Raw genomic sequence first — 12,806 nt, forward strand, 5'->3', positions numbered from 1 at the left:
ATTTCATAGCATTCTTATCATTTTTGATATGTTACAGCAAAACAGAATATTGAGGATTTTGGCAAATTAGTAATGTTAAATCTATTCTTTTGTTATATTTTGAAAACATCTTTGATCTTTTAAATTTTTTATAGTAGTTAATATGCTGAGTCATTTTTTGTTTGTCTTTTTTTTTTGCTAAGTCTTCTTTGATGAGCCCAATACATTTGTTATGGTTAGTTAAAATTATGTTGGATAAGAATTTGCGTCAAAATAATTTACTTTGTTTAAACAATAGAAATTATATTAGAAAAGCAACATAAATTCGAGGTCATACAAACATTTCAAATAGTTATAAAGTTTACATATCCAAAAAAGTTCTTTTTTGAATAATTTGCCTTCACCTTAAGCCCCTTAAGATCATCCTTCATGCTCCATTATATGATTTATGTAATAGCGTCCAGCAGATTCAGAGCTAATATATAGAAAGCACATTCATAAGTTAAATTCTAGCACGATATACTACTTGGTATTAATAAACATATTAACTTACATAGCCTTGTAATGCTCAAGTCCTTCAAATTCCGGTTTTATAAATATCTTGGAGGAGGCCAATGTGTTTTCAATACACGGTTTACCTAGAGATGTTTAAAGTGGTATAAAAGTTTAGTAAATGTGTTTACAAAATAGCTAGTCTTTAGTATTTATTAAATTTTATAAGTGTTATTAACAGTCATACCTTCATACTCTCTAACCCTCCAGAAACGCAGTACACAAAACACCGGTTCGTTTCGATATGTGAGATGGCATCCTGACGACTCCCATGAATACATGAAAAGGGTAGCATAGTTGTTTACTGCACGGCACTTTATAGATTCATTCCTACAGATGAAGATAGTAGAAACATTTTATAAAGAGTGAGACTTAAAACTGTTAGCAACATGATATGTGGAATAAATGTGTCCTACCTGCCATTTAATAGCGTGAAAACAACTTCATTATCATGTTCTCTATTGTCCGTTACAGCTACTACACATCCGCAAACATCTATTTTTTTTGCCAAAAAGTCAATTTATAATTCCAAAAAGATGAATAATTGTTTCCAAATCTATCATATACATATAACTTTTTAGTTTAAAAATAGAACTTTTATATGAGAGGAACCAATTCACAAAGTTCCAAAATTCTGAAAAGTCTAAAGATTTACCAACACAAAGATAGTAATAACTATGAATAAATGTTTCCATATCTATCATCCACATAAAACTACTTATGTAAAAGTTCTATTTGTACTTTCTATGGGAGGGACCAATTCACAAAGTTCCAAAATTCTTAAAAGTCTAAAGATTTTCAAAGACAAAGATAACAAAAATCTATATCCACGGGATATAATTGAAATTATTATAAACAGTATTTTAAAAACGTACCAAAAGAGATGGAATGATGGATTCTTGAACGATATATATCACCCAAATCTTCGAATCAGAAGTAATTTTTCAAATTTGGTGATTCCAACTGAGTCATGGTTGAATTATCCGTAAACTTGATTTGGAAAGGATGATGAGTATTCCTCTCCCTTAGTGTTGGATTGATGATTTTGAAAGTCCTAATCTCATACCATTCACCCTCATAAATATACTTCCGGAGCTTTTTTAGTGTTGTTAAAACAAAGGCCACCTCAATTGTGTCACCCTTCAAAATTTGATAAAATTGTGTTAGTAATCTAATATACAAGACTTTTAAAATAACAAATTTAAGTAGAATTGTCATTTGGCAATTTCTCTAACCTTTTCGTCCACAAGTAGAAGAACACGTTTGCTGAAGAATTCGTAGACATACCAAGAATTCAAGACCTTGGCTTGGATACACCAGTTGGTTCTTCCCCGATGAAGATCTGAAATATAATCGATACTCATGATTCTATCAAATAAGGGTTTTTCTGTTTTCTCTCAGTTGTCGGAGATGAAAAGGGGATTTTAGAATTGTAAGAAAACAAACAGTCACGATTAAACGTTGCGTATTAACGTTTTAGCGTTTCACCTTTTTTCACTATTAGATATTATTATTTAAATTATGATAACAGATGAAAGACAGATTTTATTTTTAATAGATACGATGCAAGATTCTAAGTTAAATGTGTTTGAGATTTAATTGTTAATATTTAGACTTTATGATACGGTCAACAATTATATTTACCATTATATAAATATTTATTCTATCTAATTACATAGCAATATTACCATTTTAGATATATTACAACTGTCAAAAAAAAAAAGATATATTACAACTAATTGTATTGAGTACTATGAGACACATTGTATTTTAAAGATCATAAAATTTGTTTATCTAATCATAGAAAATAAATTTAGATTTAAAAATTCAAAACAATTTTCAATTACAAACATAATAATTAAACAGTCTCAAAAACCTCTTTGAAAATAACATTAAATGTTTTATTCTCGCATTTCCCATCTTTATCTGTAATTAACACCTTCAATCCTTTTCTGGTTGTGACTCGAGAGAAGGCAACATAAAGCTGTCCATGTGTGAAAACCGGTTTCGGAAGAAACAATCCAACATGTTCTAGCGTCTGACCCTGACTCTTGTTTATAGTAATTGCAAACGCCACGGTAATAGGAAATTATCGTCGCCTCATACGAAAGGGAAACTTTGCATCAGGGGGACTAACATACATCCTAGGGATAAGTACTCGATCACCAACCTTTTTTCCTGTCACGATCCTTGCTTCGATTACATGATTGGCCAACTGAGTAATAATTAGCCTCGTACCGTTACACAAACCTCCCTTAGGATCTATATTCCTTAGCAACATGACAGGTGCTCCAATTCTCAACGTCAAAACATGGCTTGGCAGTCCAGAAACTTGAATACTATTTAGGAATTCCTGAGTGTAGATCATATCATCATGTCCGCTTGTATCAGACGTTTCAATACTATCAGAGCTAAGATATTGTCTCTCCTCACCTGTAAAAAAAAAATTAAAAATTTTTATATGTTTTGAATATTAGAATTTTTTTACAAAGTAAAATTCTATATCTTAGTTAATTTGCATACCTGGAAGCTTAGTAAGCATAAACTGATTTATCTTATCAACATCGTCATTTCTTGGACGTAGAATAGCTCTTTCACTAAAGAATTTTGGATCAGTCCTCCTTGTAAATTGTTTTCCATAGATTTCTTAACTATTGCCTCAATAGGTTTTCCACATGTATTAATTAATAAATCATCCGGAATTTCTATCTCCACATCCCCACTATCTGACTCGTTAATTTTGTCATCCCCGATATTAAGAAACCACTTAGAAAAAGTAGCAAGAGCACTCGCATCCATACTATTACATGTTTTGCGAAGTCTCAAATTTTCAGTAAGTTTAAGAATTTTACAACTATTCCAAAGAACAAATGAGTTGATAGATGCTAAAATTGTCGCTACCCTTCCTCCTTCCGTAATAACTGGTAAAATCTGTCTAAAATCACCTCCTAACACAACAACTTTACCTCCAAAAATCTGGTCACACCTCATGATATCTCGCAAACTCCTATCTAAAGTTTCATAACAAAGCTTGTTCATCATTGGAGCCTCGTCCCATATTATGAGCTTTGCTTCTCTAATTAAATCAGCAAGATCAGATTCGGAATCTATCGAACACACAGAATATTCATTAAGATTAATTGGAATACCAAATCTTGAATGAGCCATTCTACCACCTTCCAAAAGCAAAGCAGCTATACCACTTGAAGCAACATTAAGAACAATATTACCTTTAGACCTTATATCAGCACCAAGAATAGTCCACATAAAAGTTTTTCCATTACCACCAAAACCATGGACAAAAAACATACCACCTTTGTTGTGATTCACAGAGTGAATAATTTCTTCATAAACACGTCTCTGCTCATCAGTTAGCATAGGTACCAACTCATCGTACAATTCATGTTGTTTTTGAGGCTTATATATTCTCTCATCTGCGATAAGCCTATTTACTCCTGTGTTAATTATACTATCATCTGGTCTAGGCATTCTCTCGAAGGCCGTAAGAGACGTCCCATTCAATCGTAATATTAGCTATCAATATATCAATTCATTATCTTTTTCCAAATTTAAATAATAATCAAGAACTTTTGTAACTGGTCGATTAGATATCATAATATTCATCATACTATTCTCTAAATATCATGCTTATCTTCTCCTCACCCCTGAATATGAGCTACGACACCAAGGATTTATTCTTCCATATGCAGATTATTTACATTAATTAACAATATTATTCAAAATTTTAAACATAATAATATTAAACACTTTTTTTTCTTAATAATAGTTATGAATATAGCATTACATTGTTTTATTTAGTTCTTATATAATCATCAAGAACCTTGGTATCCGGTAGTTTGTATTGTTTATAATTGTATTTCACGATTATTATATTTGATCGTCATTAATAAAGTACAATTTTTTATTATTAAAATAAATAATCATTGGATTATTTCTATTTCAAAAAATATTCATCCATCTAAAACAATATCCATAAAAATACGATTATAAGATCTCATAACATTCATCCTACTATTCTCTAAATTTCGTCTTCCTCCTTTCTTCACGCCTGAATTTTTGCAACGACACCAATCATTTCTTCTTCCATACGCATTCTATTTTAAAAATAATAACAATGTCATAAATTATATCTAATGGAATTTTATTGAGAATATTTGAAGATAACTACCGTGTAGTTTAAATGGAAAGGAAACGACTCTGATTTTTTGCGATCAATAGCTTCTCTGCAGATATTAACAAAAATAGGGTTACGATCAAAATTTACGGAAAAACGCTAGTAAAATGTTTCATTAAAACTAAAATTTTAGTATCAGGATGACTTTTAAACACAAATTGTTTCCGTGTTAATACCAAATAAATAAATTATTAACAAACGTTAGAAGATGATCCAAACAAAGAATTAGTGTCACATCCACCTTGTAACATAAAATTACTACCGAACAATAGCCGAAAGACGTTGTATCGCTGACTCTGCATCTCTAATTTGTTGATTAATCACACTAAATGATGTTATATCCGAGAAAATAAGAGTAATTAATTTAAAAAAATAACAACATATTTTATTTAAAAATATACCATAACTTTTGGGATATTATTAGCACCATTCACAGTCTCTCTGCAATAATAATCAGTAGCTACAAATGTTAATATGATTTTCTGAATCAAATATATATATATATATATATATATAATTTTCCTTTAAAGTGTAAAAAAATACCTGTTTTTCACCATACGATCATTGGTAGATTCATCTAAACAATGTTTTAATTTAATTAAATCATTAGAAATATATTAATTAAAAAAATTTTAATTTAACAACATACCTTTTAGCATGGATGAAGATGCAGAATTCAAATAAAAATGTTCGATAGTCCTCGCCACATCCACCTATTCATTTATGTTTATTTATTAATTAGAGCCACAAACACATGAATAAATTTAATAACGATGATAGAATAGTTTACTATTTAAATTACCAAACATCTCTCATTAATATGATCATCTTCAGAAGCATTCCTACAACTATAAACATAAGCCTTTTTATTAAGCATCATCAAAGTATAAAGAATAAAGTTTAAAGTATACAAAAATAAAATACCAAGATTTCTTGTGCGGGAACATAGAACTAAGATCACGACCATCTACTAACTCACCTGAAACATAAGTATTAGTATAATTGTTTTACAAAACGTTAAATAAATCAAGAAACCTATACAATATAATATAAGAAGTAATGAAACCATACACAAAGTTTTGGTAATGCTCGAACTTGCGTTCCAAACAAATACTACAGAAAGAGGATATGAATCATTAGAACACGAACACGAATACGAAGAACCACATAAAGGATCATCAAGACTATAATACATATATAATTTGAAGAACATAAGAGAAAATTAGGGTTTTCTCTGTTTTAAAGATTTCGGATTATGGAGAATGATTAGGGTTGTACCTATTTATATATTAGCTAACAACCTATAATTTTAGGGTTTCGAATAGGTCGGTATATTTTGGTTGGGTTTTATATAAAGCCCATTAGTTTAGGTTTTAGCGTTTTAAAATTTATAAAATCACGTTTTGACGATTATATAGATTAGATATTTAAGAAATTTAAACTTTTTTAATTTTCTAAATTAATTTGAAGGGTAAAATGGTCCAGATTTGAATCTCATTAATGGCAAATTAGTAATCTTAAGTCTGAGGATGAATGTGGTGCGTTTCAGCAACCTAAATAGAGAACAAAAGCTTGTCCGAAAATTTTTCAAGGGTATTTTTCATTAAAGATAAACGACGTAATTTTTGTGAGAATGGCTGTGAACCCTCTCGACTTCTCCTTTAATATGTTAGATTCTATCTCTTTTGTTTTTGTTTTTAAATTGGTTAAATTTCCTTTTTTCTTAGGGGTTTTGGATTTTTGGTTGTAAAATATAATAATCAATAGAGAACCAAATTGGCAGTGGACTACATTTAATATAATCCATGTTTCGATATGTTGCATATTAAGCTTTCATAGATTTTAAAATTTTAGGCACCACAAAAATTATTTTTTAATACTTTAAAACTATAATCATATTAGAAAATTGAAAATTTGGTAAATCGATTGTGTTTATTCGTATTTAAACACCTATAGTAAAAAAAATTGGTTGGACGTGAGAAGCATAATATTGAAGAAGGCCTCGTCGTTAATGTTTTTTTTGAAAGTGGCCCTTTTTAACTAATTTTGAGCCCATTTATCTTTACTAATACTTTACACCAGCGGTTACTTAACTCTTAAACAGTCAAATCTTATACCGTAAGATTAATCACTCATCTCATCCTGTCCGTTCGATTTACATCTTTCCTCACCTATACGTAACCCTTACCATAATCAGAGCCAAATCGAAGAAATCAAGAAACAAAAAAAAAAAAATACAAAACAGAGAAGAAGAAGAAGAAGCGAGAAAAGAGAGATGTCGAAGCCGAACAGAGAAGATTAGGGCTTTCGTTAGATTTTCAAATACCAAAATAAAATTAGTATCTTAGTCTTCTTCTTCTCCTTCTGTACTTGTGTTTCTCTCTTCTGCTTTTTGATAATTCAAAGGTTCGTTTTTTTCTTTTCCTACTGTTAAGTGTACTGTTCTATGTTCTTCATATTGTCACTGTAATATGTCTGCTGTTTAATGGGTTTCGTTGCTTTTCATTGGAATTATTGTGGGAATGTATCAAAATGGTTAATTGTATTTTCCTTCTTGCTTCAGATTTGGGGTTCTGGGTTCTGTTTGGTTATGTGGGGATATCAACAATAGAGGAAGAATTAGGTTTCTGACTTTAGATTAGATATTACTTCTTTTGAAATGTTTTGATTCGGTGAACAAGTGTACTATATAGCATTTTGATCATAACTAGTATCTCATTTGTTATTGTTGAAGTTCCTAAGTTTCATGGATACTAATTTCTTATTGTAGTAGACTAATGACTAAATGAGTAATGATTACTAATTATACTAATCTCATTAGTAGACTAATTGATTTGGTAATATGCTTACTAACTACACTAGCTTCTTATTGGAGTGTAGACAAATCTAAAGTGTGAATTTTTCTTGTTGTGTTTATTGTTGCACTGTGATTTGATTCAACTCGTGTTCTTATTTTTTGTTCTTTAAAATGGCTTTAATGTTACTTCTGTTGGTGGTGGTGATTGGTCGTTATGCTCTCTTTGATTAGAGTGGATTTTATTGCTTTGGTTGATGTTTATTTCTTCACGTTTTGCTGCCAAGGTTTATTGTTTTTTTTCATTTAGTGTTTTTGTTCTTGGGTGTTGTTTATATAGGGTATAAATAGGCATGTCTTCTGATACGGCTAAGGAAAATGCATCTGTTGTCGATTCATCTTTGACTGATTGGAAACAAGATTTAGGAAACTCTGATGATCCAGGTAAATTGTGAAGCTGTGTCTTGTTATTCGCTTTTTCTTTTTTTTTTTTTCTAATGGAAATCTGTGTTTTGTTTTTTCTGTCTTGTTGTAATCATGTTTGAATATAATTTGGACAGAGAATTCAAGTCACAGAAGCAAGGAAGACCATAACCTCTCCAAGGTGGATGTTGAACGACGTAACTTTCCTGATCAACTGAAAAGCTCAAACCTGAATAAAGACAGTAGACCAGGGTATCAGACGAGATATTTCATCATCAAAAGTCTGAATTATGAGAATATTCAAGTTTCAGTCGAGAAAGGGATTTGGGCCACTCAAGTAATGAATGAGCCAATATTGGAAGGTGCTTTTCATGTAAGAAACTCTCCTTTTTTGTTTGCACCATTTTGTAATCTTATATTTAGTGTCAGGTATACTGACTTTTATAGTCTTTATGTAGAAATCTGGTCGAGTGATTTTAATCTTCAGCGTCAACATGAGCGGATTCTTCCAAGGGTATGCAGAGATGTTGTCTCCTGTGGGATGGAGGCGAGACCATATATGGAGTCAGGGAGGTGGTAAAAACAATCCGTGGGGACGTAGTTTTAAAGTGAAATGGTTGCGGTTGAGTGAATTGCCTTTTCAGAAAACACTTCATCTCAAGAATCCTATGAATGATTACAAGCCTGTGAAGATTAGTCGAGATTGCCAGGTATAACTTATGCATTGGTTGTCTGAGACAACTTGTCTCAAAACCATGTAGTGACTCAGGCTAGGTTTATGGAAATGACTTGACTTATGTTCTTTAAATGTGTGCATCCTCTAGGAATTACCTGAAGATATCGGTGAAGCACTTTGTGAACTCCTTGATGCAAATAGCTGCGATGACGGGTTGCTCAATAGGTACCTCCTCGAAATCTAAGTGGGCTTTTTGGTTCTTAGATCTGCTTGTCCTTGATTCTGTTCTCTTCACAGCTCCTCGAGGGATGATTATTCAACAAAAAGGTCCCGTGCAGAACCTCCGTCTTCCTCAGGAGATGAAGAGTATAATAACAATCTGTGGGGCCATACAGCAATGCCTTACCCTCCTGCGGTCTACCCAAACCAGGATGACGTCAGCAGATTTCATCTTGCACAACAGAGAGGATATGGAGTACACTCCGAATATCTCCATACATCATCAGGTGCATCTAACTCTCACATGGAGCAAGAAAAGTCGTTAAGATTCAACTGGTGGGGTTTGCCTTTGGAAAGCCCTCTTGCGAGTTCCCTAACCGATGATGATTTTCTTAACATGGTAGTGGCATATCTACTTGTAATTTATGCTGAGAATTTCATTCAATTAGAGCTTCTTGTTCTCGAACTAGATATTTTTTGTAAGTCGTGTTGTTTAGTTGAATCAAAGATAGTCATGACACACTACTGGAAATGGAAACTTGGTGAAAACATTTGTAGTATATTTCAAACTCTGAGCTATTTCAGTGAGCTACTATTCCTGATCTATATTTTATCAGGGTCTGGATCAAGTTTAGCCTTTTGCAATGATGTTACAGGGGACTTCCTTCTGTTTGCTTGAGAAGCATCATGAGCTCAGGTTCTGTTGTTTTCTAATTTTTGACAAAGTCTTGTGATTGTGTTTTTCTGTTGTTTTTGCAGTCTTATGAAGAATACCTTGAAACCCACAGCAGATGCATGAAACAACTTGATCATCCTGTCAGTATGTTTTATCCATCACTGTTTAATATTCATTATTGCTATTTTTGGATTAAACTTCTGGCTCGATCTGATAATACTTTTGAGTTTCCTTACCTTTCTACGACGTGTATAGGTTGTCTTGATTCATTTTTTGTCATATTATTCTGGAGATGCTCATAACTTCATAATTATCATTGGCTGATTCTTACATGGTGAACCATCTTTTTCTCTGCAGGTGATGCCACAATCACGGGCCACTCAAGAGCCATCAAGTAAAACAGATGATGTGTAAGCTTACAAAACCTTCTGATGAACCAAAGAAAGCTTCAATTTTCCCTGCAGTTTCCTCATTGTTTCTTTGTCATTTTATCAGAAGCAATGGTTCATCAAAAGACAGGTCATCATCAAGAAAGAGAGGACGAGATTCATCCTAGAGTCCAAACTCTACTACTAAAGACCACCATTAGCAGGATAGTATGGTGATCTGAAGAAGTTGTTGTTATGTTGTAATCCATGTTCATTTGGTCTGGTGGTTTATAGAAACCAGAAGATTGTAACTAAAAGTTTTTTATTTGATTGCCAAAACTTGTACAGTTTCAAACTTGGCAAAACGTAAACTTTTGGAAACCTAAACCCGAAATTGGGGTTTGTAAGATCTTTTAGTTATAAAGATGAGTTTCGAATCATACCGTGTTATAAAGTAATAACCGCAATAGAACTAAAATCTCCTTTTGCAACATTACAACATCTAGTCTCGATCTATGTCATCTGGCTTGAGTCAATCAGAGATCTGTAGAAGATCCAGAGATGGATTTCAGTGTCTGGGCAGGAGACCTTCTCTCTGAGCCATTTCGTAGAGACCAATGCTCACAAGAACCTTAGCGTCAGCTGTTTTGCGCCAGAGCTCTCTGTATGGGATGAGTCGGACTTTGATGAACTCACCGTGTTCACGGAGGCCTGTCTCATTGCCTTGCAAGTGTCTGATTGTCTCTTGTTCCACTTGTCCTCTGTATAGAAACACGCTCATCTCTTCATCACAGCCTCCCTGTGCCAGAGAGACACCAAACGAATAGAAGCAATCAATCAGTTTCCAACCATATTTTAAGACTACGAGATGATGAAACGTTTTTAAATGTCTGCAGCTTGTTACCAAGACTACTAAAATGAGACAGGTATACTAGAAAACCAGAAGATGGATAGAGGAAGGATTACTTACGGGAGAAGGGAAAATTTTGTGACCTGTAGATGGGTCAAGGAAAGCCGTAAGATCAACCATATCTTCTTTTTTCAATTTTATACCAATCTCCTCTTCGACCTGATATATCCACCAAACAAAAGTCGTGTAACTTGCGCAAAACAAGAGTCGAGAAAAATTTTCAGACTCATGTTTGAGTTAAACTTCGAATTGTCTACAATTTCAGGCTCCTTTGGTAAAACAACTAAAGATCCAAAACATATAATATGCCATGTCATTTGCAGTGACAGTATTTCAACTCAAAAACTTCTATAATATTTCATCTTAACACTCAATTCCTTTCGCAAAGTTGTCAAATGTTCAACAAAGATAGAGAGGTACCTCACGAACAGCAGTTCCAACAAAGTCACCTTTATCATCATCCAACATTCCAGCAGGTAATTCCAGAACAATCTTCCCAGTAGGAACCCGAACCTTCAAAAAAGAAAAACCCGTAGAATGTCATATATGTCATCTTCAACATTCAAAAAAAAACAATTCTTCTCTGTCTCCATAACCATATGAACACAAAATCGCTACCTGTTCAGTAAGCACCGCGTAAGATTCACCATCTGACTCCAAGAGAATAAGCACGGCTACAGCTGGTCCTCGTGCAAATACAATACCTGGAACCTAATGGCGTTTTAGCTTAACAAACTAGCATATATATAATGACTATAATGAATTAATGGTTGAAACAGATACAAGAAGATGCTGATGATAAAGATACCTTCTGACCAGTTTCATTATCGAAAATATCCGCTTTGAATTTGAGAAAGCCAATTCTTTTACCAAACATATCAACTCCCTGAATTCATCATCATCATATCATTGAAGAACCATTTGATCACTACACTAGCAAAATCTCAATGTGTGTGTTTAAGATCTCTTTACCTGGATAAGTAGTTGCTTTAAGGTCATTGTCCCATCAGCTAAGATACCAGACTCTGATTCCAAGTTTCTTAGCCAATTCCTAAAAAGAGATGAATCTATTGCATCCCTACACACAACACAAAAAAAATTGAAATCGACTTAAACCGAATTTTCTGAATACCTCAACTCAAGAGAGAGAGAGAATCTAGAGATTTCGAGAACTCACCTGAAATCAGATGATGAGATCCCCGGAGCTGCAGAGACAAGGACAGGCTCGTTGGGTTGGCTCGTGAGCGTGATGGATTGAGCGAGAGAGGAAGAGGAAGAAGAAGATGACATTTTGCAGCGAAGAATCAGGTTTGCATGGTGGTGATGAAGTAGACGAGGCAGAGAGCGTGAAGGACACGCGAGTAAACGCGAAGGAAGAAGAGTAAAGGCAGCCATTGATGAGGCAAGCAAATTCTCTGACTCACACAGTCACACTCCTTGGGGAAGATGGAAAGTTCAACACGTGTTGAACCGCACGTGTCAAAGTATAGTGGGCTTCGAATACTTTTGTATAAATAAGACATAAGAAGAAAGATAAGCAGAAAGGTTTCGTGGTGTAGTTGGTTATCACGTCAGTCTAACACACTGAAGGTCTCCGGTTCGAACCCGGGCGAAGCCATTACTATTTTCCTTTTTTGCCTTCTATCATTACATAAATGATAAATCAACAAACATAGCCATATTGTAAACCTCTTTTTGTATTTCATTCATATAAACAAAAGAGTAATTAACCACAAATCACATTTTCATGTGTCCGATGATTATCGAGGCTTTACGATCAGGGTCTTGGCGGTTGATCAAGTACTGTAACAATGATTCTATTGCACCAACTCGTCTTTGGTCGGGTTTGGTGCTAATTATATCCCTATGTAGTGATGCATCCTTTGAACTCTAAGATCATATACCTGTGGAGCAGAAACAATAATGGTCTAGTAGTCTTGTATTGAGGACTCGCAAGTTTAGTCTTCGCAAGGTTGAGTGAGTCATCACCGGAAGATGAGAAGGAGAGCAAGTC

The 12,806-nt window shown here is 33.5% G+C and overlaps 2 protein-coding genes and 1 non-coding gene across 15 annotated transcripts; 2 read left to right on the forward strand and 1 right to left on the reverse strand.

The window, feature by feature from the left end:
* The first annotated feature begins 6,847 nt into the window (after positions 1–6,847).
* On the forward strand, positions 6,848–10,322 carry LOC104717988 (uncharacterized). 13 transcript variants are annotated; one of them, XM_010435642.2, is made up of 9 exons: positions 6,848–7,132; positions 7,861–7,964; positions 8,081–8,316; positions 8,402–8,653; positions 8,768–8,844; positions 8,917–9,238; positions 9,598–9,658; positions 9,872–9,924; positions 10,010–10,322. In XM_010435642.2, the coding sequence occupies exons 2-8, from the start codon at positions 7,874–7,876 to the stop codon at positions 9,910–9,912; spliced, it is 1,080 nt and encodes a 359-aa protein (XP_010433944.2). In that variant the 5' UTR covers positions 6,848–7,132; positions 7,861–7,873; the 3' UTR covers positions 9,913–9,924; positions 10,010–10,322. The 13 variants fall into 13 exon arrangements, 8 of the variants coding, with proteins under 8 accessions (XP_010433944.2, XP_010433936.2, XP_087339477.1 ...); XM_010435634.2 differs by having other exon boundaries at positions 6,916–7,132; positions 9,598–9,654; XR_015579479.1 differs by having other exon boundaries at positions 6,918–7,132; positions 7,831–7,964; positions 9,456–9,658.
* LOC104718007 (nudix hydrolase 14, chloroplastic) lies at positions 10,255–12,273 on the reverse strand. Its single transcript, XM_010435663.3, has 7 exons — positions 11,970–12,273; positions 11,765–11,870; positions 11,601–11,678; positions 11,411–11,503; positions 11,213–11,305; positions 10,853–10,951; positions 10,255–10,681 (listed from the first exon to the last, which is right to left on the reverse strand). Exons 1-7 carry the CDS (start codon positions 12,185–12,187, stop codon positions 10,451–10,453), a joined length of 918 nt encoding a protein of 305 aa, XP_010433965.2. The 5' UTR covers positions 12,188–12,273; the 3' UTR covers positions 10,255–10,450.
* A 63-nt stretch (positions 12,274–12,336) lies between these two features.
* TRNAV-AAC (transfer RNA valine (anticodon AAC)) lies at positions 12,337–12,410 on the forward strand. The gene has a single exon. It is a non-coding gene; the product is annotated as a tRNA-Val (tRNA).
* Positions 12,411–12,806: the final 396 nt, after the last annotated feature.

This window comes from Camelina sativa, chromosome 2 (genome assembly GCF_030686135.1).
Source record: "Camelina sativa cultivar CO46 ecotype springtype chromosome 2, ASM3068613v1".
NCBI classification, from domain to species: domain Eukaryota; kingdom Viridiplantae; phylum Streptophyta; class Magnoliopsida; order Brassicales; family Brassicaceae; genus Camelina; species Camelina sativa.